This window comes from Muscardinus avellanarius, assembly GCF_963383645.1.
Source record: "Muscardinus avellanarius genome assembly, chromosome: 9".
Classification (NCBI taxonomy): domain Eukaryota; kingdom Metazoa; phylum Chordata; class Mammalia; order Rodentia; family Gliridae; genus Muscardinus; species Muscardinus avellanarius.
Window position 1 is genome coordinate 98772581 of NC_137795.1, and position 24185 is coordinate 98796765.

The window sequence follows — 24185 nt, forward strand, 5'->3', positions numbered from 1 at the left end:
GCTGAGCAGAAACAGAAGCAAATCACTGGGTGCCCTTGGCGCAGACCCAGGGTTTGCGGGAGCCGCAGTCCAGGGCCACGAGCCGGCCGTCCTCCAGGCTCCCGCAGCTGAGATCCGGGTCGTCCTTGCCTTCCTCCGGGAGCCTGGGCGAGGGCAAAGAGAGGGGAGACGTCCTGAGGCGCGCGGCCGCCCAGCGCCCAGGTCCTGGGAGCTTGGGTGTGTGCTAGGGGACCCGAATGAGGGCTGGCGTGTCAGGGACCGCACCCCGCCATCCCCCGGGCCTGGGGCGGGGTGGGCTTCTCAAGGGTCACAGAAGGCTGGGGCGGGACAGGAGGAGGACCCAGAACAGCAGAGAGAGAAGCCCACATCACTCACAGCTGGGGCGGCAAGGGAGTCCCGTCAGTCCAGTGCCAGCCTCGGGGGCCTCGCCGGGCCCCCACCCAGGAAGACCTGGTGACGGGGTATCTGCTCAGGAGGCCCTGAGGGTGAAAATCAGGGCGTCACTCGCTCGGGCACTGGCACGACTCACCCGGGCTTCTGCAGGAAGGGAATCCGCCCGCACACTGCTCGGGGCTGAGCTCAGGCGGACTGGAAAGGAGAGCGGCCAGTCTCAGCCCCCAGCAGGATGCAGAGGACAGTCGCCACCAGTGGCCTGCCACGCCGACTGAGCGGTCAGAGAAGCAAAGAACGGCTGATGGAGAGCGGCGCCCGCGGGCCTGAGAAGAGCGGAGCAGCCACGTGTGGGCTGAGGAGGCAAGCCGCGTGGGCCCGAGCCGCCCAGGAGCCGGGAGCAGCATGGGGTCCCACCGCCAGCACAGCACAGAGGAAAGGGGGAAGATAAAGACCATGGAGTCACGCGGGACAGGGTTATAGCACACGAAATAAAACAGCAGAGGCTGCACTGCAGCAAGAGCCGGGCATGGTGGTGCACGCCTGTAATCCCAGGCTTTGGGAGGCCGAGACAGGACGATCTCAGGCTCTCAGCCACTTAGCAAGAGCCTATCTCCAAAGAGGAGATGGGGCGTGTGGGGTCCCCCAAGCTGCCCAGGAGCCCGGGAGCAGCGTGGTCCAACCGGCAACACCAGCATTGAGAGCCTTGGTGTTGGCAGTTAAAACAACATTTCTAAAAATGCACTTGAGATTTTTATTTTTTATTTTATTTTATTGGTGGTACTGGGGATGGAACCCAGAGGCTTTCTACCTCCGGGCTACACTCCCAGACCTTTTTTTATATTTTATTTGGAAGCAGGGTCTCACTAAGTTGCTGAAAGCCTCACTGAATAGCTGAGGCTGGCTTCGAACCCGTGCGATCCTCCTGTTTCAGCCTCCCAAGCTCGGGGATTACAAGCGTGAGCCACCACGCCTGGCTGCACTTGAGATTTTTAAACTGGGGAAAATGTTTAAACATTTTAAGTCCCAGCATTAGGACTGGTGGGGCAGAGTTTCCTTCTGGAACAGAGCTCAGGGAGAGATAACAAGAACCTGGTACCAGCAGGGCGTTCGGGAGGCTGAGACAGCAGGATAGTGGTTTGCAGACAGCCTCAGCTACTTAGTGAGACCTTTGCAACTCAGTGAGACCCTGTTTCAAAATAAAGAATAAAAGCCAGGCGTGGTGGGGCACACCTTGTAATACCAGCATTTGGGAAGCTTGAGACAGGAGGAATGCACAGGTTCAAAGCCAGCCTCAGCTACTTAGTGAGGTCCTTTGCAACTCAGTGAGAACCTGTTTCGAAATAAAGAATAAAAAATGGGGCTGGGGGTGTTGCTCAGAGGCAAAATGCCCCTGGGTTCCATCCCCAGTACCAAAATAAAATAAAATAAAATAAAATAAAATAAAATAAAATAAAATAAAAAGAGCTGGTGGTATAGCTCAGATCGGAGGTAGAATGCCCCGGTGTTCCATCCCCAGTACTGGGAAAAAAAAAAAAAAAAAGAACTTCCTGTCCTGTTGCTCAGATGGGTGGCTTTACTTTGAGGAACGAGACATGAAGGGGCAACAAAGAGCTTATCTAAAGGTAACACAGCACTATTTATGGAGACAGAAATAGGAAATAGCCCAATGCCCAGTAATCAGGAAATAACTAGGTAAATTATGAGATGCTAACAGGATGGAAAATTACAGTGCTGTTAAAACTGACAACAGGAAATCATGCCAACCTAAAAATAAATAAATACATCAAAAAAAAAAAAAAGGCAGGGGCTGGGGTGTGGCTCAGTGGTAAAGCGCTTATCTGGCATGCTCCAAGGCCTGGATTCAATTGCTAGCACTGTAAAAACAAAAACCAGCCGGGCATGGTGGCCCACACTTGTAATCCCAGCGCTGGGGAGGCAGAGACAGGAGGATCGCACAGGTTCGAAGCCAGCCTCAGCTACTTAGTGAGGCTCTCAGCAACTTAGTGAGTCCCTGTTTCCAAATAAAGTATAAAATAGGTCTGGGAGTATTGCCCAGAGGTAGAAAAGCCCCTGGGTTCCACCCCAGCACCACATAAAAATAAATAAATAAATAAACAAACAAACAAAAACATCTATCAACAAACACATCTGGCTCACAATGAGAAGAAGTACAGCCTGCAGGGTAGCGCACTCCTACAATCCCAGGACTTGGGAGGCTGAGACAGGAGAATGACAGGTTTGAGGACAGCCTCAGCAACTTAGCGGGACTCTCAGCAACTTAGCAAGACCATGTTTCAAAATAAAAAATAAAGTCAGGCGTGGTGGCACATGCTTGTAATCAAAGTACTTGGGAGGATCGCAGCCTCAGCTACTTAGTGAGGCCTTCCACAACTCAGACCCTGTTTTAAAACAAAGAATAAAAAAATATTTCATCCCCAGTACTGAAAAAAAGGGCTGGATTGTAGCTCGGAGGTAGAATGTCCCTGGGTTCCATCCCTAGTAGCAAAATAAATAAATAAATAATCAAATACAAAGGTCTAGGGATGTAGCTTGGAGGTAGAATGCCCCTGGGTTCAATCCCAAGTACCATAAAAGGAGGAGAAAGAGAGAGAGAGGAGGAGGAGGAGGAGGAGGAGGAGGAGGAGGAGGAGCAGGAGCAGGAGGAGGAGGAGAAGTGAATGGAAGTTGTTCAAAATGATGAAGACTAGAAGTGGGCTGGTACAAATGAACTCGCCATATTATTTCCTATAATATGTTTAACAAAGACAACACCTGTGTGGTCAGCCCCGGGAGGCGGTGCACCCCTGCCCCTGCCCCTGCGTGCCGTCCTCGTCCTCAGTGCTGCCTGGTGGTCCCTCAGGCCTGTGCGAGGGCCGCTTCCCGTGGCTGAGCCCTCCCGGGCACCTGGTGCCTTCCCAGCCCACAGCGAGCTCTGCTGCTCTTTACTGGCTTGTTTACTTGGCAGGTTGCTGGACTGCAGTGAACTTGGTGAGAATCTTACAGTCTGACTCACTTACCTTGAGGCCCAGCGCACAGTAGGCAGTTCAGCGTCCCGCCTCCCGGTGCTCACCGGCCACCGTGTAGCCCGTGGGTCAGTGCCCAGGCACCTTCTGCAGCCCAGAGAGGGGCCCAGAGCACCTTCAAGCCCTGCCCTCCTGTGCCAAAGACCAGACTGTGTGTGACAGCGGAGAGTGATGGTGAGGACAGACAGTGCGTGCACACTTCCCCGGGCTGGGTGCGGCTGGGTGGGGAGCCCCGCCCGGAGCAGGAGCAGAAGCAGGGTGGTGTGTGAGTCGGGAGGCGGGGCAGCCCCAAAGCTTTTCACTAATGTAGCCGCTGCAGATCCGCCAGGGCCTGCTGTGCTGCTGGTCTGGGAAGCTCACAGGGGCCTCCCAGAACTCTGATGACAGCCACCAGTGCAGAGAGCCTTGGGGCCAGGCCACTCCCTGCCCAAACTGCAGCCCACCGGCATTGGGCAAAAGCCCAGCCTGTCAGAGCTGCGAGGGTGTAGACATGGGGATCCTGTGTGTGACGAGGTCTAAAGCCAACAGCATACACTCATTAAACGTCCGTGCAGTGGTGGAATCTCCTATTCCCGCGCTCTGCTGGCTGGGGAGAGCCTTGTCCCCCCCCTCTCCACAAACGTGACCTGAGGTGCACAGCCACCCCAGTGCCGGGTCATCTGGGCCTCCTGGCCACAGGAGCCGATAGTCTGTCCCTCCTCTACCCCAAGCCCTTTCTCTTTGCAGTTTTGATGTCTATTTTCAGTGTTAGTGTAGACTGTGGGGCAGACAAGGGGTTGTCCACAGTTATAAATTCTAGTTATAGCCGGGCGTGGTGGCGCACGATTGTAATCCCTGCGCTTGGGAGGCTGAGACAGGAGGATCGCACAGGTTCGAAGCCAGCCTCAGCTACTTAGTGAGGCTCTCAGCAACTTAGTGAGACCCTGTTTCCAAATAAAGTATAAAATGGGTCTGGGAGTGTAGCCTGGAGGTAGAAAAGCCTCTGGGTTCCACTCCAGTACCACCAAAAAAAAAAAACCAACCCCCCCCACACACAATTCTAGTTATAGATGAACTTCTGAGCGAGCCCTGGCTCCTCCTTTCTGAGGAGGTCCAGCAGATGCTGGGCCTCCATGACGCCCGCCAGTGTGGACAGAGAGTGAATCCCTGTCAGAATGGACTCGAAATCTCATGTTTCACAGCTTATAATCAAGGTAAATTGTTATGCCTTCAAAATTGCTTTTTAAAAATTTATTAAGCTGGGCCTGGCGGTGCACATGTTTGTAATTCTAGTACTTGGGAGGCTGAGACAGGAGAATCCCAGGTTTGAGGACAGTCTCAGCAAGTAGTAAGACTTCCATCAAACTAAGCAAGAGCCTGTTTTAAAATAAAAAATAAGTCCTTAGGAGGCTGAGACAGGACGACCATGGGTTCATGGCCAGCCTAAGCTACTTAGTGAGGTCTTCTGCAACTTAGACCTTGTTTCAAAATAAAGAATAAAAAATAGGGTGTGGGTATCGTTCAGAAGTAACTGAATGCCTCTGGGTTCAATTCCTAGAACCACATATACACACACACAAGAAAAACCCTTAAAATAAAAATAAAATAGGGCTTATAGTATAGCTCAGAAGTAGAATGCCCCTGGGTTCCATCCTCAGCACTACAATAAATTAAATGAATAAATAAATAAATAAATATTTGTGCCAAAGTAGAAGTTATAACATGAAACTTACCATTTTAATCTTTTTCTCACAGGAGGGTGTATCCTGGGGATTGAACCCAGGGCCTCGGGTGCTAAACACACTCATGAGCCTGACGCCTCGCCCGGCTTCACCCGTGTTAAGTTTACAGCCAGGGTACTAAGTTCATTCCCCACTCCTGTGCAGCCACCACCCCCATCTCCAGGACGTTTTCATCTTCCAGTTGAAATTCTGCACCCATTGAACTGAACTCCTCGTCCCCTCTTCTCCTTGGACTTCTACTTTTTGTCTTTATACCTCTCTGGATAGTATACTTAGGTAATATTAAAATGTTGTGAGCTAGCTGGGCGTGGTGGTGCGACTTGTGATCCCAGCATTCGGGAGGCTGAGACAGGAGGATCGCGGTTTGTGAACAGCCTCAGCTATTTAGTGAGGCCCTTTGCAACTCAGTGAGACCCTGTTTCAAAATAAAGAATAAAAAATAGGGCTGGGGGTGTAGCTCGGAGGTAGAATGCCCCTGGGTTCCATCCCCAGTACCGCAAATAAATAAATAAATAAATAAATAAATAAATAAATAAATGTTCTGAACTGCTGACTTTTCTTAACCCTATGATACACAGCTATTTATTCATGTGTTAGTTTTTTGTTTGTTTATTTGTTTTTTGGTGGTACTGGGGTTCCTGGAAACCCTTCTACCTCCAGGCTATACTTCCAGACCTATTTTATATTTTTATTTGGAAACAGGGTTTCCTAAACCAGCGGGCGCGGCTGGCTTCAAACCTGCGGGATCCTCCTGTCTCCGCCTCCTGAGCTCGGGGATGACAAGCGTGCGCCACCACGCCCGGCTCATGTGTTAGTTTTTTTGAAGTGGAGACATGGCTTCCCCTCAGGTAAACTGTGAAGCTGGGCAGTTCCCTCCGTTACCCCACAGAACAAGGCTGTCACCGAACCCCAGGTGACTGAGCCTAAAGACTCAGCACCGGTAGCCATTTTTCTTTTAAGGGAAGATGAGCTGCGTCTGTCCCACAGCTATGGGGGCCCTGGCCCTGGTGTCTCCCCGGGGTTGTGAACCTACTTGCCTGTAGCCTCCCCACCCCAACGCCCAGAGCTTCTGGAACTCAGGCGGATTCCAGAGTTTAAAAGCCTGGATCCTCAGGTGGTACCTCCGCAGGGGGTACTTGGAGTAGTCAGAGTCCTTAAGACAGGAGAATGGCGGGTGCCAGGGGAGAGCCACTGCTCACAAGATGCAGTGTCCGTGAATTAGACGCAGAGATAAGAGTAGTGCCAACGGCTGGAACACTTAATACCACTGAACTGTATACCTAAAATGGCCCAGGGGGGTAAATTTTATGTGGTTTACTGTATGTATGTATGTATGTATGTATGTATGTATGTATGTATGTACTGGAGATTGAACCTAGAGGCACTCTACCTCCAAGCTACGCTTCCAGCCTGATTTTATTTCTTTAGTTGGAAACAGGGTCTCATTAGGTTTCCGAGCCTCCCTACATTGCCAAGGCTGGCTTTGAACCTTCAGTCCTCCTGGCGTAGCCTACCAACACTGGCATTATAAGCATGCGCCACCATGCCTGGCTGTTTACTTTTTTTTTCTTTTTCTTTTTGGTGGTACTGGGGGTGGAACCCAGAGGCTTTCTACCTCCGGGCTATACTCCCAGACCTTTTTTTAATATATTTTTTTTTATTTGGAAACAGGGTCTCACTAAGTTGCTGGGAACCTCACTAAGTAGCTGAGGCTGGCTTCGAACTTGTGCGATCCTCCTGTCTCAGCCTCCCAAGCGCAGGGATTACAAGCGTGCGCCACCACGCCCAGCTTGGCTGTTTACTTTAACAAAATAAAAAAAAAATTAGAAAAAAATTGAGCCAAGGACCAGATCCTGTTTTTTTATTTCGGTGGTACTACAGATGGAACCCAGAAATGCTCTACTACTGAGCTGCACCCTAACCCCTTTTATCTTTTTATTTATTTATTTATTTATTTATTTATTTATTTTTTTTTTTTTGCAGTACTGGAGATAGAACTCAGGGGCATTCTACCTCCAAGCTACACCCCCAGCCCTATTTTGTATTCTTTATTTTTTGTTTATTTTATTTATTTATTTACTTACTTATTTTTTGCGGGTCTGGGGATGGAACCCGGGAGCATTTGACCTCCGAGCTATACCCTCTGCCCTAGTTTTTTTATTCTTTAATTTGAAACAGGGTCTCACTGAGTTGCAAAGGGCCTAAGTGGCTGAGGCTGTCCGCGAACCACGATCCTCCTGTCTCAGCCTCCCAAATGCTGGGATTACAAACGTGCACCACCACGTCAGGCTTTTATCTTTGATTTTTAATTTTTATTTTGTTCACGGCACTAGGGGGTTGAACCCAGGGGCATTCTACCTCCAAGTTACACCCTCCGCCCTTTTTACTTCATGTTTTGAAACTGGGTGTCACTAGGTTGTCTCCTCTAAGTTTTTTATTGGTGCATTGTAGTCATACATCTTAATGGGATACAGGATGGTGGAGACATACATGCACACCTCACACTTAGCCCTCACCCAGTTCCCGCCCCCCCCCCATGTTGGGCTTAGTGGCTGACTTTGATGTTTGTTAAAGTACATCATGTGCATTAGAGAATTTCCCTCTTCTCCCCTCCCATCCCCTAAGTTTCTGGGCTGGTCTTGAGTCTGCGATCCTCCTCTCAGCTTCTCCAGCACTGGGATTATAGGCGTGTAACCCCACTCCTGGCTCCTTTTTATCTTTTGTTTTGAGATAGCATCTTGCTAAGCTGCCCCTGCTTAGCCTGGTTCTCGCGATCCTCTTGCCTCGGCCTCCTGAGCTGTGCGCCTCTGAGCAAAGCTGGGTCTGGTTTATTGGTCTTGTTTGTAGCCACTCCCAGACCTGTTAAATGGATGCAAACTTGCACTCCTCCCGCTCTCCCCGGGTGGACTGTATGACCCTGTCCCTTGGATGCTGGCCTTGGACATGGTATTGCCTTGGCCAATGGACCGTCAGGATACGACACAACAGTGGCCTGCTTGCTTCCTGTCCTCTGCCATTTTTCTTATGAGGAGCTGCTCTCGGGGAGCAGATGAGATTCATGGGCAAACAGACCCAACCCGCAGCCCCAGGCCACACCCAGCCAGTCTGCATCCTGGAGCTGGATGTTCTGCCAAACCCAACAGAGATCAACCATCACCAGACCAGCCAACTATCAACCCGCAGACCAGCCAGGCAGAAACACATGTTGTAAGCCACTGAAGAGTTGGGGGGTAATTTGTTACCCAGCACTGCCTGACTAGTACATCCACTAAATGTGTTTTATTTTTCCTACTGCCTCCCAGAGGGAATGCACGTGTCTCCATCAGGGCTGGCTCCTGCGCTCACTGTTAACTGTGCGTCTGGCAGGCTGGACAAGAACATCCCAGCTCGTCCTCTACTTCTTAGAACGAAGCCCTTGGAGACCTGACATTGGCCCCTGCATGCCACTTTATTGCGTGGGACCATGGTGACCTCTATAATGTAGAAGGACTGGTTCTAGCAAGGATCTAGCTCCTGTGCTAGGGTTCTGGTTCCTGTGAACACGGGCACACCGTCTCCCGGCCACCCCGTCTCACCTGAGTGTGGAGCAGCAGGGGCAGCGTGGCATGGTGGGCCGAGCAGAAGGCCTGGCCGGCCTCCCAGGCCTCAGCTTCCGGGGAGAGGTAGTAGCAGTGCCCCTCGAACCATAGCCAGTCCTGAGGGCACGGCCGGGACTTGACTCCTGCAAGCGCAGAGACCTGGTGAGTCACAGGGTCACTGAAATGTTAAACTTATGTACATTAAAAAAACAAGCTGGAAAGCCGGGCGTGGTGGCCCATGTGTGTAACCCCCGCATTCGGGAGGCTGAGACAGGAGGATCGTGGTTCTCGGACAGCCTCAGCTACTTAATGAGGCCCTCTGCAACTCAGTGAGATCCGGTTTCAAAATAAAGAATAAGAAATAGGCAGGGGGTGTAGCTCGGAGGTTGAATACCCCTGGGTTTCATCCCCAGACCTGCACCCCCCCAAAAAAAAAGAATAAGAAATAGGGTTGGTGTATAAGCTTGAAGGTGAATGCCCTAGGGTTCCATCCACAGTACTGCAAAAAAGAAAAAAATAAAAGGAAAAAAAAAAACAAGCTGGAAAGCCGGGCGCACGCTTGTAATCCCAGCATTTGAGAGGCTGAGACAGGAGGATCGCGGTTTGTGGACAGCCTCAGCTACTTAGTGAGGCCCTCTGCAACTCAGTGAGACCCTGTTTCAAAATAAATAATAAAATAATAGGACTGGGGGAGGAGCTCAGAGGTGGAATGCCCCTGGGTTCCTAGCCCCCTACTGCAAGCAAAAACAAACAACAGGAACAAAACCCAGCTGGAGCCAGGCTTGGTGGTGCATGCCTGTGATCCCGGTGCTTGGGAGGCTGAGACGGGAGGGTTGCAGGTTCTAGGACAGCCTCAGCAATTTAGCGAGACCCTCATTAATCTAATGAAACCCTGTTTCAAAATAAGAATAAAATAGGGCTGGGGGGGGGGGTGTAGCTCAGAGGCAGAATACCGCTGGGCACAATTCCAAGTACCAAAAAGAGAAAAAAAGAAGAAGAAAGAAAAAACAAGCTGGGTGCGGGGGCCCACATCTGTAATCCCAGTGCTTGGGAGGCTGAGACGGGATGGCAGGCTGGAGGCCCGTGGGTGGTAACTGAGGCCTGTTTCACAAGGTACAAAGGGCGGGGAGGGGTAGCGCAGAGGTAGAGTGCTTCTGAGTTGCAGCAGCAGTGCGCGCACACACACAAAGCAGTGGGGACAGAGGACATCATACCGACTCTAGCCGCCAAGGCCACAATGGTGACCGTGCAGACCGCCAGGAACACGGCCATGACCGCCAGGGCCCAGCGCAGAGACTTCATGTACACGGGCAGCCCTGCGGGGGGCAGGAGAGACAGGTTAGGGAGCCGTGCCAGCCCTGCACAGGCCACGTGAGTTAGGTCAGAACCTGGCGCACGCCTGTGATCCCAGCACTTGGGGGCTGGACGGGAGGATGGCAGGGTGGAGGTCAGCCGCGGCAACTTAATGAAACTCTGCTGCAAAATAAAAAATGGGCATGGTGGTGCACACTTGTCATCCCAGTACTTGGAGGCTGAGACAGGTTCGAAGCCAGTCTCAGCTGTTTAGTGAGGCTCTCAGCAACTCAGTGAGACCGTGTTTCCAAATATAAAAATTAAAAAATAAAATAAAAAATGAAAAAAAGCTGGAGGTATAGGTTGGAGGTAGAATGTCCCTAGGTTCAGTTCCTAGTTACACACACACACACACACACACACACACACACACACACACGCACGTGCCCGTGGGGTAAGAACTCTGTATTGTGGAGAAAGATACTAGCAGTTGGGCTTCTCAAATCACTGGGAGGCATAAGAGTCAAAGGAGAGGGACAGGGAGATTGTTCAGCAGCCATTTGCTAGCACATTAGGCACGCGACAACCCAGGGTTCCTGGATTCCATCTCCCTGGACACAAGCCTGAAATCGACTCTAGCAAAAAACAGAGCCCCTCGGCCCAGCTGCGTAGGGCCCAGGGCTCCCCCACGTGGCAGGCGGGGCAGTAATGACCACGTAAGGTGTATGAGCCGAGACACAATCGCCAGGTTTCTCAAAGCCTGAAAGTGAGCAGAGGCGGTGCTGCAGCAGCATGTTATCATTTTGAAAAGGCTCCAAGATCATTTTGAGCCGGGTGCGGTGGCACACACCTGTAATCCCAGAATTCAGACAGGAGGATCACAGGTTTAAGGACAGCCCTGGCAATGTAGCGAGGGAAACCTAGTGAGACCCTGTTTCAAAACCAAAAACAAACAAACAAAAAGGACTGGGGGTGTAGCCTGGAGGTAGAATGCCCCTGGATTCCATCCCCAGTAACACACACACACACACACACACACACACACACACACACACGACTAATTGCACATTAGTACATACCCACATATAAATATACACATGGCACACACACCTACACAAAGAGAGATAAACATATTCCCAGGGTTTTTTTTTTTTTTTTTTTTTGGTGGTATTGGGGTTCCTGGAAACCCTTCTATCTCTGGGCTACACTCCAGACCCATTTTATATGTTTTAAAAAATTGGAAACAGGGTCTCTTAAGCCAGAGGCTGGCTTGGAACCAGCACGATCCTCCTGACTCTGCCTCCCAAGCGCAGGGATTACAAGCGTGCGCCACCATGCCTGGCTTATTTCCAAGGTTTTAAAAAAACATTGTTAATCATGATTCAACATTAAAGGCATAGGCACTTTTGAAATCCCTGAATTTTTGTTTGCACTGGGGAAAAGACCTGCTTCTAAGCAGAAAGGGAAGCGTGTTACACAGATTTAGGAAACGCTGACATCCACCCGTGTCCTTTATGGACTCCCCCTTTGTGTGTGCTGGGATTGACCCCAGGGCCTTGAGCATACTGAGCGTGCACTGTACTACTGAGCTACGCCCCCGACCGACCCCGGGATTTTATTTATTTGTTGTGAGGTTTTGGGGATCAAACCCAGGGCCTAACAACCGTGGGCAAGCGCTCTACATCCCCAGCCCCTGGAAGTTTATTTTTAACACACGATTTGCTTCTTAAGTGATTTTGACTCCAAATCCAATCAACAGATGGATGGCTAAACAAAACACAGTGTATCCATATCATGCAATATTATTCGGAAGTAGATGGAATACTGGTCCATGCTACAACAGAGGTAACCCTTGAAAACATGCTAAGCACAAGAAGCCAGACACCAAGGACCCGCATTTTATGAGGCCCTTGCTATGAAAGGCCCGGAGTGCCTACATACATCGTCCAGAGACAAGAAGATGCGGGGCCGGGGGCTTGTAGGTGAGGGTGTAGATTCTTTGGGGGCTGATGAAAAGAATCTAAAATTGACCATGGTGAATATACTAGAAACCACTGAAATGTACACTTTTTTGGGGAGTACTGGGGATTGAATCTAAGGGCATTCTACCTCTGACCTACACCTACCCCTGGCCCTATTTTATATATTTTTTTTTATTTTTTTGGTGGTGCTGGAGATAGAACCCAGGGGCATTCTACCTTCGAGCTATACCTTCAACCCAATTTTTTATTCTTTTTTTTGAAACAGGGTCTCACTAAGTTGCAGAGGGCCTAAGTAGCTGAGGCTGGCCACAAACCTGGATCCTCCTGTCTCAGCCTCCCAAGTACTGAGATTATAGGGGTGAGCCACCACACCTGATAAAATATACTATTTATTTATTTATTTATTTATTTATTTATTTATTTATTTGTGGTACTGGGCATAGAACCCAGGGACATTCTACCTCTGAGCTATACTCCTAGCCCTATTTTTATTTTTTATGGTACTGGGGGTGGAGCCCAGGGGCTTTCTACCTCCAGGCTAAAATCCCAGACCTATTTTATATTTTATTTGGGAACAGGGTCTCACTGAGTTGCTGAAAGCCTCACTAAGTAGCCAAGGCTGGCTTTGAACCTGTGCGATCCTCCTGTCTCAGCCTCCCAAGCGTGGGGATTGCAAGCATGGGCCACCACACCTGGCTTTTTATTCCTTTTTTTTTTGAAACGGGGTCTCACTAAGTTGCAGAGGGCCTTACCTGGTAGCTGAGGCTGGCAGGAAAGCTGTCATCCTCCTGTCTCAGCCTCCCAAGTACTGGGATTACCAGTGTGTGCCACCACGCCCGGCTTTGAAATGTACACTTTAAATTAGTGAACTTTATAGCATATGAATTATATTTCAATAAAGTTCTTATCAAAAGAAGGGGGAGGTGTGCATGTATGTCAATGCCAACATGATTTACATTCCGATGTGAGACTATAATGTACCAATCAAAGCATATGAAAAGAAAAGCAAGGGGGGATTTGGAAATGTTTGTTTGGAATGAAAGATACGTATAAATTGGGAGTCCTAAAATAATAAAAGCTAGAACCAAAGAGCGTGGAGAAGACAAGGAAAATAAGTCCGCCAGTCACCAGGTGCTGTAATTACTGTGGCCAGCGCGACATTTAGCTCTGACCTTTAAGACAATAAAGCCGTAAAGATCCAGGAGGCGCCGAGCCCCTGCCACGCCCACTGGGAGGCCCCGCCCCAGGCCTGCAGAGCCAGCCCATCCCGCTAGAAAGCAGTCCTTAGTTACCAGGAACATAACGATATATGCAGTTCTTTTTAAAATTTATTTATTTATTTATTTAGGTGGTACTGCGGATGGAACCCGGAGGCTTCCTACCTCCAGGCTATCCTTCCAGACCTATTTTATATTTTATTTGGAAACAGGGTCTAAGTTGCTGAGAGCCTCACTCAGTAGCTGAGGCTTCGAACCTGCGCGATCCTCGGATTACAAGCGTGCGCCACCACGCCCGGCTGTATGCAGTTCTTATAAAAATCTCTGAAAATACATACAAAGCTAAATGCTCTCGAACTTGTCTTCTCTCTTCCCCGATCCTGGGCCACGATGGTTTAAAGGGCTGCATCCCTTCCCACCAGCCTTCCTGACGGCTGAGGGGCGCCCCATGGACATCAGATGGTCCTAATGTCCGTCCCTTGGACCCACCCACTGGCTTCCACCCAGTTTCCGGGACCCATCTCTGACGTCACTCCCCCTGCATCCCCTCTCATGGCTGCGCCCGCCTTTTCATCTTGCAGCCTGAACGCCATTCATTTCCAGGTAGTCAAGTACCACGGCTGGTGGGGGGAGGTGCAGGTTTTGTGAGAGCTAAAGTTTATTCATTTGGGGAGCTATTTTTTAAATTATCCAGGCTGGCTGTGGTGACGTACGCCTGTAACCCCAGAACTTTGGGAGGCTGAGAAAGAAGGATCACAGGTTCAAAACCAGCCTCACTTAGTGAGGCTGTGAGCATCCTAGCAAGACCCTGTTTCCGAATAAGAAATACAATCAGAGCCGGGCGTGGTGGCGCACTCTTGTAATCCCAGCATTCAGGAAGCTGAGACAGGAGGATCGCGGTAGTGGACAGCCTCAGCTACTTAGTGAGGCTTTGCAACTCAGTTTCAAAATAAAGACTAAAAAATAGGCCTGGGAGCATAGCTCGGAGGTAGAATGCCTGTGGGTTCCATCTCCATCCAGTACCATTAAAAAAGAAAAAGAAAAAGAAAATCAGGCTGGGGGTGTAGCTTGGAGGTAGAATGCTGCTGGGTTCAATCCCAGTACCACAAAAAATAAAATAAAATAAAATAAAATAAAATAAAATAAAATAAAATAGCTGGGTATGGTGGCCTGTTCTTGTAATCCCAGCATTTGGGAGGCTGAGAAAGGAAAATCCAGGTTTGCAGACAGCCTCAGCTCTTAGTGGGGCCCTCTGTAACTCAGTAAGACCCCCGTTTCAAAATAAAAAATAAAAAAGTAGGGCTGGTGGTGTAGCCCGGGGGTAGAATGTCCTTGGCTTCCATCTCTAGTACCATAAGTAAATAATAAATAAACCGGGTGTGGTGGCACATGCTTGTAATCCCAGCATTCGGGAGGATTGCAGTTTGTGGACAGCCTCAGCTACTTAGTGAGGCCCTCTGCAACTTAGTGAGACCCTGTTTCAAATTAAAGAATAAAAAATACGGCAGGGGTGTAGCTTGGAAGTCAAATTCCCCTGGGTTCCACCCAAAGTTCTAAGTGCAAGGGGCTCATGCTGGCGAGGTGCCTGCTTTTGTGGTTGGCTGCAGTGTCTAAACCCCAGGCCTCTGCCCTTCTGCACGTGGTGACATCACCATCTCTCTTTCCTCTGTGCATTGAAAACCCACCCATCAAAGACCTAGCTGCCTCTGTCACCTCAGCCCTGTCCCTCAGCTGTTCTCTTTCTCAACTCCGACAGGCCTCCCTGTTCCTCCTTCCTGGAGACACCCCAGACTGCCTGGTGCATTTTTTGTTCTTTTTTTTTTTTTTTTCTCAGTACTGGGGATGGAACCCAGGGGCACTCTACCTCTGAGAGTGTACTCTCAGACCTATTTTTTTTTTAATATTTTATTTGGAAACAGGGTCTCTTAAGCCAGCTCAGGCTGGCTTTGAACCTGCACGATCCTCCTGTCTCAGCCTCCCAAGCGCGGGGATTACAAGTGTGCGCCACCACGCCCAGCCTATATTTTATTCTTTATTTTGAAACAGGGTCTCACTGAGTTGCAAAGAGCCTCACTAAGCAGCCGAGGCTGTCCTCGAACCGTGATCCTCCTGTCTCAGCCTCCCAAATGCTGGGATAACAAGCGTGCGCCACCACGCCCGGCCGCCTGGTGCTTTTGCTGTGTCGGTGTCTCTCCCCCCCCTGGACGAGGACTCCTGCAGGGCAGGGCCCAGGTGGAACAATTCTTTGTATCCTCCGAACCCGGTGTGCTATGCACAGGACAGCTACTGAGACCACATTCCCTTTCTTCTGTCCCAGAGAGGGCAAGGAGGGAGAAGGACCCTGAGATGACCCTGTGGTGCCAGGCGCTGGAGACTCAGGGCGTCAGCCTCCCATCCCACGCCCCAAGGGGCACTCACAAGGAGACATGTAACCGTATGAAGAATGCCGCTGTCCAGAAGGACAAGGCCAATGAGAGTGTGGGTGAGGACCCCTAAACCGGCCTTAGGGATCGAAGAAGTGGACTCCAAACCGAGACCCAAGGGAGGACTATCCAAAGATCTCCTCTTGCCCCAGTCGAAGGCTTTGCGACCTGATCTCTCTCCTGCCTGCATTGCGTGGCCTGGAGCAGCCTGCTGACTGCCAATCAGGACGCCTCCCGGCCTGTGGTCCCCTGCGCCCATCTGGACAGCTCCTCTGGCCCACCTGCCTTGGCAAGCGAAGGAAGTGGCCAAGCAGCAACGCCCACCCCCGTCCTCCCCACAGTGGATCGTTCTCTCCCAAGTTCACAAGAGGATGGGCGGCAGTGGGTCACGACTTCCCCGCGTGGACGTGGGGAAGTGTCTCGATCAACATTCTCTCTCTGTGATCCAAAATGACTGATCACAAAACTTAGAGGAAGGGAGATTTATTTGCTAACAGTTTTTGGAGATTAACTGGGCATGGTGGCGCATGCTTGTAATTCCAATACTTGGGGGGCTGAGACAGGAGGATCGTAGCAACAACTTACTGAGGCCCTCTGCAACTTAGCAAGACCCTGTCTCAAAAATAAAATCAACAGCTGGGTGTGCTGGCGCACACTTGTAATCCCAGCATTTGGGAGGCTGAGATGGAAGGACTGTGGTTTGAGGACAGCCTCAGCAACTACTTGCAACTCAGTGAGACCCTATTTCAAAACAAAGAATAAAAAATAGGGCTGGGGGTGTAGATCGGAGGTAGAATGCCCCTGGGTTCCATCCCCAGTACCGCAAATAAAAACAAAAGTAAAATAAACAGAGCTGGGTGTGCTGGCGCACACTTGTAATCCCAGCATTTGGGAGGCTGAGATCGCGATTTGCGGACAGCCTTGGGTACTTAGGGTCTTTGCAACTCACTGAGACCTTGTTCCAAAACAACAATGAAAAATAGGGCTGGGGTGTCACTCGAAGGTAGAATGTCCCTGGGTTCCATCTCCAGTCCCGCAAAAATAAGTAAATAAATAAACAAACAAACAAACAAACAAAAAGAGCTCTGTATATGGCTCAGTGGTAGAGCATCCTGAGTTCAATGCCCACCAAAAAAAAAAAAAAAATTTTTTTTTGAGATTTAAAAGTCCATGTCCGGCCAGGTCTGCAGAGCTCAGGGCATGTCAGTGAGGAGAGAGAGTGAGAGTGAAAGAGTGAGAGAGGGAAGAGAAGAGAAGAGAAGAGAAGAGAAGAGGAGGGGATGGGATGGGAGGGGAGGGGAGGGGAGGGGAGGGGGGAGGAGAGAGAGGGAGGGAGGGGGAGAGAGAGGGAGGGGAGAGAGGGAGAGAGGGAGGGAGAGAGAGAGGGAGGGAGAGAGAGGGAGGGAAGAGAGAGAGGGGGTAGGAACCACTGATCCCCAAGGCCACATCCTCAGGGACTCTCCTTAGCAACCAACATTGCTACCCATTCCACAAGGGATGGGGGCAGGGGGCATTCTAAATCCAAGCCATTACAGTAAGTGACAGAGGCTTGCCTTGTTCACCCTTCCCGTTGAGCTCTTACCAGCTCCATCTCACAGGTGGAAAACACTCGGCATCCAAGAAGAGCCCTGCAAGCTGGACGTGGTGGCCCATGCCTGTAATCCCAAGCTGAGACAGGAGGGAGGCAGGTTCGAGGACACTCTCAGCAAGTACTGACACTCTCATCAACCTAGTGAAATCCTGTTTCAAAATGAAAATAATATAGGGCTGGGGGTATCTCTGGGTAGAATGCCCCTGGGATCAATCCCCAGTACCACAAAAACAAAACAAAACAAAACAAAAAAAAAACAAACCCTAAGAAGAACCCTGTAAACCGCTGCAGCCCATGGTTCTTTTACCCATGCCGCCCAGAAAGCAAAACCAAAGCACCAAGCACGAGCATCAGCGGGTGATGTGTTCTGTCTGGCATCCACCTTGCCACCTACCCTTCGACCCATCCCTCCTGTTACCTGGGTCATCCCGGAACCTGCCTCTGCTTGAAGCCTCCACACACTTTGACGCTGCTGACCGTGCTCTTCCAGAGACTCTTCCTTTTCTGCTCTGTACCTTCCCTTCAACCACCCACATTTCCCCCCTAGTCTCCATGGTTGGCTCCTCTTCCTCTAGATGATACCTCCACTGGGGGCTCCCCAAATGCCCCCTCTTAGTTTTTCCCACACCTCTTTCTGTATTCTGCACTGTGGAAAGATACACAATCTATTTTCTGGCTACCCAAGCGTGATAGTGATAGCTGGATGTAGAATGCCCCTAAAGAGCTCGTAAGCTGGTGTGGGGTAGACGTACTTCAGTCACGAAGGCTGCAGTCTCACCAGGAGATCCATCCACTGTAACGGGTTTACTGGGTGGTAACCTAGGCAGGTGGGGGTGGGTGGAGAAGGTGGGTCCCTGATCCCCTTTCTTGCTCTGCAGAGCCTCTGAGCTCTCCCTCCCTCTGCTCCACCAGGGCCTGAGCTCCAGCTCCGTACCCCATCCTCACATGGATGAACTCAGATCTCCAAAAAAATTGAACAAATAAGCCTTCCTAAGTCAGGCGTGGTGCCACACGCTTATCCCAGCATTTGGGAGGCTGAGACAGGAGGATTGCCGTTTGAAGCCAGCCTCAGCTACCTTAGGCCCTTTGCAACTCAGTGAAGCTCTGCTTCAAAATAAAGAATAAAAAGTAGGGCTGGAGTATAGCTCAGAGGTAGAATGCCCCTGGGTTCCATCCTCACTACCAAAGGGGGAAAAAAGTCTTCCTTTTCCTTTTCCTTTTCCTTTTCCTTCCTTCCTTCCTTCCTTTTGTGTGGTACTGGGAATGGAACCTGGGGCCTTCTATCTCTGAGCTATACTCCAGACCTATTATATATTTTACTTGGAAACAAGGTCTCACTAAGTTGCTGAGAGCCTCACTCAGTAGCTGAGGCTGGCTTTGAACCTGTGGTCCTCCTGTCTCAGCCTCCCAGGTGCTGGGATGACAAGCGTGCCCACCACGCCCGGCAAGTCTTCCTTTTTCTAAATCATGTGGTCAGGTTTACTGGGATACAGAGTGAGGATGCTGGGCAAGACATTATAGTCAAAACGTGAGCGGCGTACCTCTCCCTACGCTAGCCCCCCCGCATCTGATCGGAGGTGCTGCCCTGATCCTGCCTCTGCCGTAGATCAAGCTTCCTCATCGCCTGCTGAACCACAGCCATGGGCCCTCCCTCAAGTTCCCCCTGCCCAGCCTTCCCCTCAGGATGGCAGACATCACTGTCTCTAAGCTACACCCCCATTCCTTTTTAAAATTTTTTTAGTCAGGCGAGGTGGTATACTATTGTAATCCCAGCATTTGGGAGGTTGGGACAGGAGGATCAAAGGTTTGAGGCCAGGCTTAGCAATTTAGGGATATTATGTTTCAAACTAAAAAATAAAAACAGCTAGGGATGTAGTTCAGAGGTAGAACCCGGTTTCACCCCCAGAACCCAAAATAAAATATAATGGACTGGGGGTTATTGCTCAGAGGTAGAATGTCCCTGGGGTTAATCCCCAATAACACACACACACACACACACACACACACAACACTAAGTATGGCAAAATTTGTTAAACACAATGGAAAACTTATATTTCATCATGCAGAAAATGTGCTTACATCAGCTGTTAAGTGCCTAAATGATCCAAGTCCCTGGACCCTGCCCCATGGCTGAGAAGCCTGAGTAGAGGATCTTGGGATTGGTGCCTGACTAGCTGCCTGGTCCTACCTCTCCATCCCTGGTCCTATCTGTTCATCCCTGGTCCTACCTCTCCATCCCTGGTCCTATCTGTTCATCCCTGGTCCTACCTCTCCATCCCTGGTCCTAACTGTTCATCCCTGGTCCTATCTGTTCATCCCTGGTCCTACCTCTCCATCCCTGGTCCTATCTGTTCATCCCTGGTCCTACCTCTCCATCCCTGGTCCTAACTGTTCATCCCTGGTCCTATCTGTTCATCCCTGGTCCTACCTCTCTATCCCTGGCCCTTCCTCTCCATCTCTGATCCTATTTCTCCATCCCTGGTCTTAACTCTCCATCCTTGGTCCTACCTCTCTATCCCTGGTCCTTCCTCTCCATCCCTGGTCCTTCCTCTCCATCCCTGGCCCTACCTCTACATCCCTGGCTCCTGGGTTTGGGCAGCTTGCCTGCTGGGCAAGGCTCTGGCTCCTGTGGCCTGTTCCTGCAGGTCTAGCCCTAGAAGGAGCATCTCCTTAGAAGGAACTCCTCTCATGCCAACTCCTACTCAAGTCTGCTCCAGCAAGCTTGCCAGAACATCAGCAACCACTCCTCGGATTCTTTATCCAGGACTGTTTGATTTTTGTTTGTTTTGGCGGGCAAACAAATAAAAACAAACACACAGGGACACACCCTGGCGCAGTCTGGCCCGTGGTCCCCTCTCAGTATGTGCTGAATAAATCAGTGTTTGGGGCTCAGTGCTCATAGGGTGGAGAAAAAGAAGTAGCCGGCACCTGGGAGAAGTCCACCCATGGCAGCAGAGCTCAGGCCCGTCGGGAGCCGGTGTTCTGCCCTGCCCATTGCGGCCACGTGACCCTGAATTATTTCTCATCTGGAATTCTCCACCTCTGCTTCTAAGAGATGCGCGCACGCGAGGAAGGCAGGCGCAAGTTCCCGGGTGGCAGGGAGGGGCGTCGGTTTACTCTTACTGCACACACTTGGCGTTCGATTTAGGCAGACCAGAAGGATAATTTTAAGGCGGAGAGGCCAGGTGGGGCCGGGCCTGGAGGTACTTTTCCGAGCGCCCTGGTCCTTGCCGCCCACGGGCCCAGAGCCGCTCGGGGCGTGTGCGCGGCCGCGGCCACGTCTGGGGCCCCTCGACCCTCCGTCCACACCGGCTCCGGCGAGCACGTACCTATGAGCGCGATCGCCCGCGGCAGCCTCCGGCCGTCCAGCCCGGCGCGCCGCAGCAGCCCCGCGTCCTCCCTCTCGGCGCCCGGCCCGGCCGGGGCTGCGGCCAGCGGCGAGCTGCGGCCCCACGAGCTGCCCGCGGGCGAGGGCGGCGGCGCGGGCCCGGCGCGGCGGGGGGCGGCGGGGGACTCGGGCACCGGCAGGGTCAGGAAGCGCGCGGAGGGCGGCGAGGGCGCCGGGCCCGCCGGCTTCACGCGCACGTCCACCTGCAGCTCCACCGGGGCCCAGGGCCCGGCCGCGGGCTCCGAGCCCGGCGGGGCGCCGTCGGCGGGGGGCTCGGGCGGGGCGCGGCCGGCCGACCCCAGGCGGCGGAAGGCGCCGTAGCCCAGGCTGGGCGGCGGGGCGCCCGGGCGCGGCGAGGGCAGCCTCTGGCCCTCGGGGTGGTCCTCGCGCCCGGCCGCGGCCGGCCCCGGGGGGCTTCCAGGACGCCCGGGCGGCCGCGCCTCCGCCGGGCCCTGGCTTCCCGCGGGCTCCCTGGGGGGCTGGGTCTCGGCCGGGCCTCCTCCCGAGGCCTCCGGGGCCCACTCCATCCCGCGAGCAGCCGGAGATGCGCAGCCCAGCGCACCGGGGCCCAGGTGGAGATGGGTTTTGCCCTCGAGGGTCTGGATGGGTCCGGGCGAGTTGCCGAAGTTGTCAAGCCACGCCCATCCCCAAACCCCCCTCTGTGATTGGCTGGGGCTAGGGCTGCGGTCTGCTGGCCACGCCCCCGGCTCCAGCCTGGCCTTCACGCGGCTGGGGGAACCCGGAGGGGGGCCACCGGGTGGGCGGAGGCTCTGGGGAGAAAGGCAGAACTGCCGAGGCGCGGGAGGGCGAGCCCCGGCCCCGCCGGACTCCTCCCCTTCTGGGTCCCCGCCCCACCCAGTTCCCCTCCCGCCCTCTGGCAATGTGGGTTTTGAAAGTCACAGCTCGGGCGGGAGCGATTGGCCACGCCCGTCTAGATCCCCGGACCTCAGAAAAATCTGACTCCAAGGAAAATGGGCGGATTGCAGAAAAGTGGCAGAAAGCCACTAGTCGACCCGACGACCTGGGGGGGGGGGGAGTGCGCCACGCGCGTCTCCCCCTGGGCCGCAGCCCCGAGGAGGCCTCAGCGTGAACACGTGGGTTTTTCTTGAGGAGGGCAGCCTGGCAGCCGCCAGCCTGGTCATGTAGAGTGATCTAAAAACTACCGGTTTCTGGGCGGCGGGGGAGGAGGGCGGTTCGGAGAAAGGATACTTGACTGGCCTGTGCCAAAGCCCTGGCTTCCAACCCCAGCACCACAAAGGCAAAAGCCAGTTTCTGGCTGGGCTCTTCCCAGACCTTTTGAATCTCAGAGGGGACGACGACTTCGGCGTTTTAGACAGGTGTCGCAGTCTCTGGGTTGGCAGGTAAAACACGGGAAACTCAGATTTGGATTTCAGATACATAAGGGATAGTTGAAAGTGTGTCCCAAGTGCAGGGCTCTCTCCAAACAATGGACCTGTTCCTCCTGGGAAAGGAATTCAAGGGGCTAGAGGCCTGGAAGGATTCTACTTGAAGAAAAATAATGCAGAGAAAAATCCTAGTGGAAAGCGATGTATGAACAGCTTATTACTTCCTTAAAAACTCCAGACTAAATATTTGATGTAGGGATCGGCAATTTAGTGAGACCCTGTTTCCAAAAATAAATACAATAACAAAAAGGGTCTGGGGATGTAGTTCAGAGATAGAATGCCCCTGGGTTCAACCTCGTGTATACACAAGAAAACAATATCTCTGGGGGTGATGATTACCCAATAGTTTATAAAATCAAGGGCCTTTTCAATAGATACATGAAAAGATGTTCTTCATCACTGGCCATCAGGGAGATGCAAATCAAAACTACACTGAGATTCCATCTAACCCCAGTCAGAGTGGCAAGCATAAAGAAATCAAACAACAACAAATGCTGGCGAGGATGTGGGGAAAGAGGAACTCTTCTACTGAAAGGTCTGAGCCGCCGCCCCCAGTGGGAGGGCCGAAGCCCAGCAGGCAGGAAGGACCCGCCTCCTTACCCCGCAGAGCTCCCACGGAGACCACTCCATCGATACAAGGGAGACATCTCACTCCCTCAGAGTTTCCCACGGAGACCACTCCCCTCGATATAAGGGAGACATGTCACAGACACACTACTACTTTGGTGGGGGGCTCTCCCCCAAGCCCGCTCCCGCCGGGACGGGGGCTGGGGAAGGAACTGCCCAGGAAAGGTGCACTGGCCCTCCGGCGAATAAAGGCTTATGGCATCCATATCAGACTCCCTGTGTATCTGCGCCGCCGAGGGACCCGCCGTGCGTATTTAATCTATCATGTACACTGTTGGTGGGAGTGCAAACTAGTTCAGCCGCTATGAAGATCAGTGTGGCGATTCCTTAGAAAACTGGGAATGGATCCTTCATATGATCCGGCTGTACCACTCCTGGGTATCTTTCCAAAGGGGCTGAAATCAGAGAACTACAGTAACACATGCATACCCGTGTTCATAGCAGCGCAATCCACAATAGCCAAACTATGGAACCAACCTAGGTGTCCATCCAAAGATGAATGGATTGCAAAACTATGCGAAATAAACACAATGGAATTTTACTCAGCAGTAAAGAAAAATAAAATTACATCATTTGCAAAAAGATGGAAGGACTTGGGAAACATTATGTTAAGTGAGATTAGCCAAGCACAAAAAGTGAAAGGGTATATCTTTTCTCTACTCTGCTTGAGCTAGAGGGTATTTGGGATACCCAAGGGACTCCAGAAAATGGAGGAAATCCTCAGTGGAGCCAGAGAGGAAGGGGAGGGAGGAGGAAGACTGAGGTCCATTAATGGAAATATTACCATCAACGATGGGTATATATGTGAGTATACCATTGTCAATCTGGATACCTGGTATTGGGAGGGAGGGAAATTGGGATGTGGGGGACCCAAGTACTGTGTGCATGTATGTAATTGTCAACATGATTTACATTACATGATGTGAGGCTATAATGCACCAATAAAAGAAAAAATCAAGAGAGCCAGGCATGGCGGCACACTCTTGTAATCCCAGCATTTGGGAGGCTGAAACAGGAGGATCACGGTTCGCAGGCAGGCTCAGGTACTACTTAGCGAGGCCCTTTGCAACTGTGACTCTGTTTCAAAATAAAGAATAAAAGCCGGGCGTGGTGGTGCACGCTTGTAATCCCGGCTCTAGGGAGGCTGAGACAGGATGATCGCACAGGTTCAAAGCCAGCCTCAGCAACCTAGTGAGACCCTGTTTTCAAATAAAATATGAAATAGGGCTGGGAGTATAGCCCGGAGGTAGGAAGCCTCTGGGTTCCACCCCCAGTACCACCAAAAAAAAAAAAAAAAAAAAAAAAAAAAAAGAATAAAAAATAGGGCTGGGAGCATAGCTCGGAGGTAGAATGCCCTGGGTTCCATTCCCAGTACCGAAAAAAATAAAATAAAATAGGGCTGCTGGGGGTGTAGTTTGGAGATAGAATGCCATTAGGTTCCATCCCCAGTACCACCACCAAAAAAAAAAAAAAAAAAAAAAATCAAGGGCCTTCAGAGCCATCAGCATAGAAAATACAACGTGTTACTTTGAGTCCCTGGACC

At 51.6% G+C, this 24185-nt stretch overlaps 1 protein-coding gene across 1 annotated transcript; it reads right to left on the reverse strand.

Annotated features, from left to right (window-relative positions):
• Positions 1–22: 22 nt before the first annotated feature.
• Positions 23–21136, reverse strand: KLRG2 (killer cell lectin like receptor G2; the record flags this gene model as incomplete). The annotated part of the gene is made up of 5 exons (XM_080701243.1): positions 23–143; positions 376–479; positions 8713–8858; positions 9930–10031; positions 20551–21136. The coding sequence occupies 5 exons, from the start codon at positions 21134–21136 to the stop codon at positions 23–25; spliced, it is 1059 nt and encodes a 352-aa protein (XP_080557369.1).
• Positions 21137–24185: the final 3049 nt, after the last annotated feature.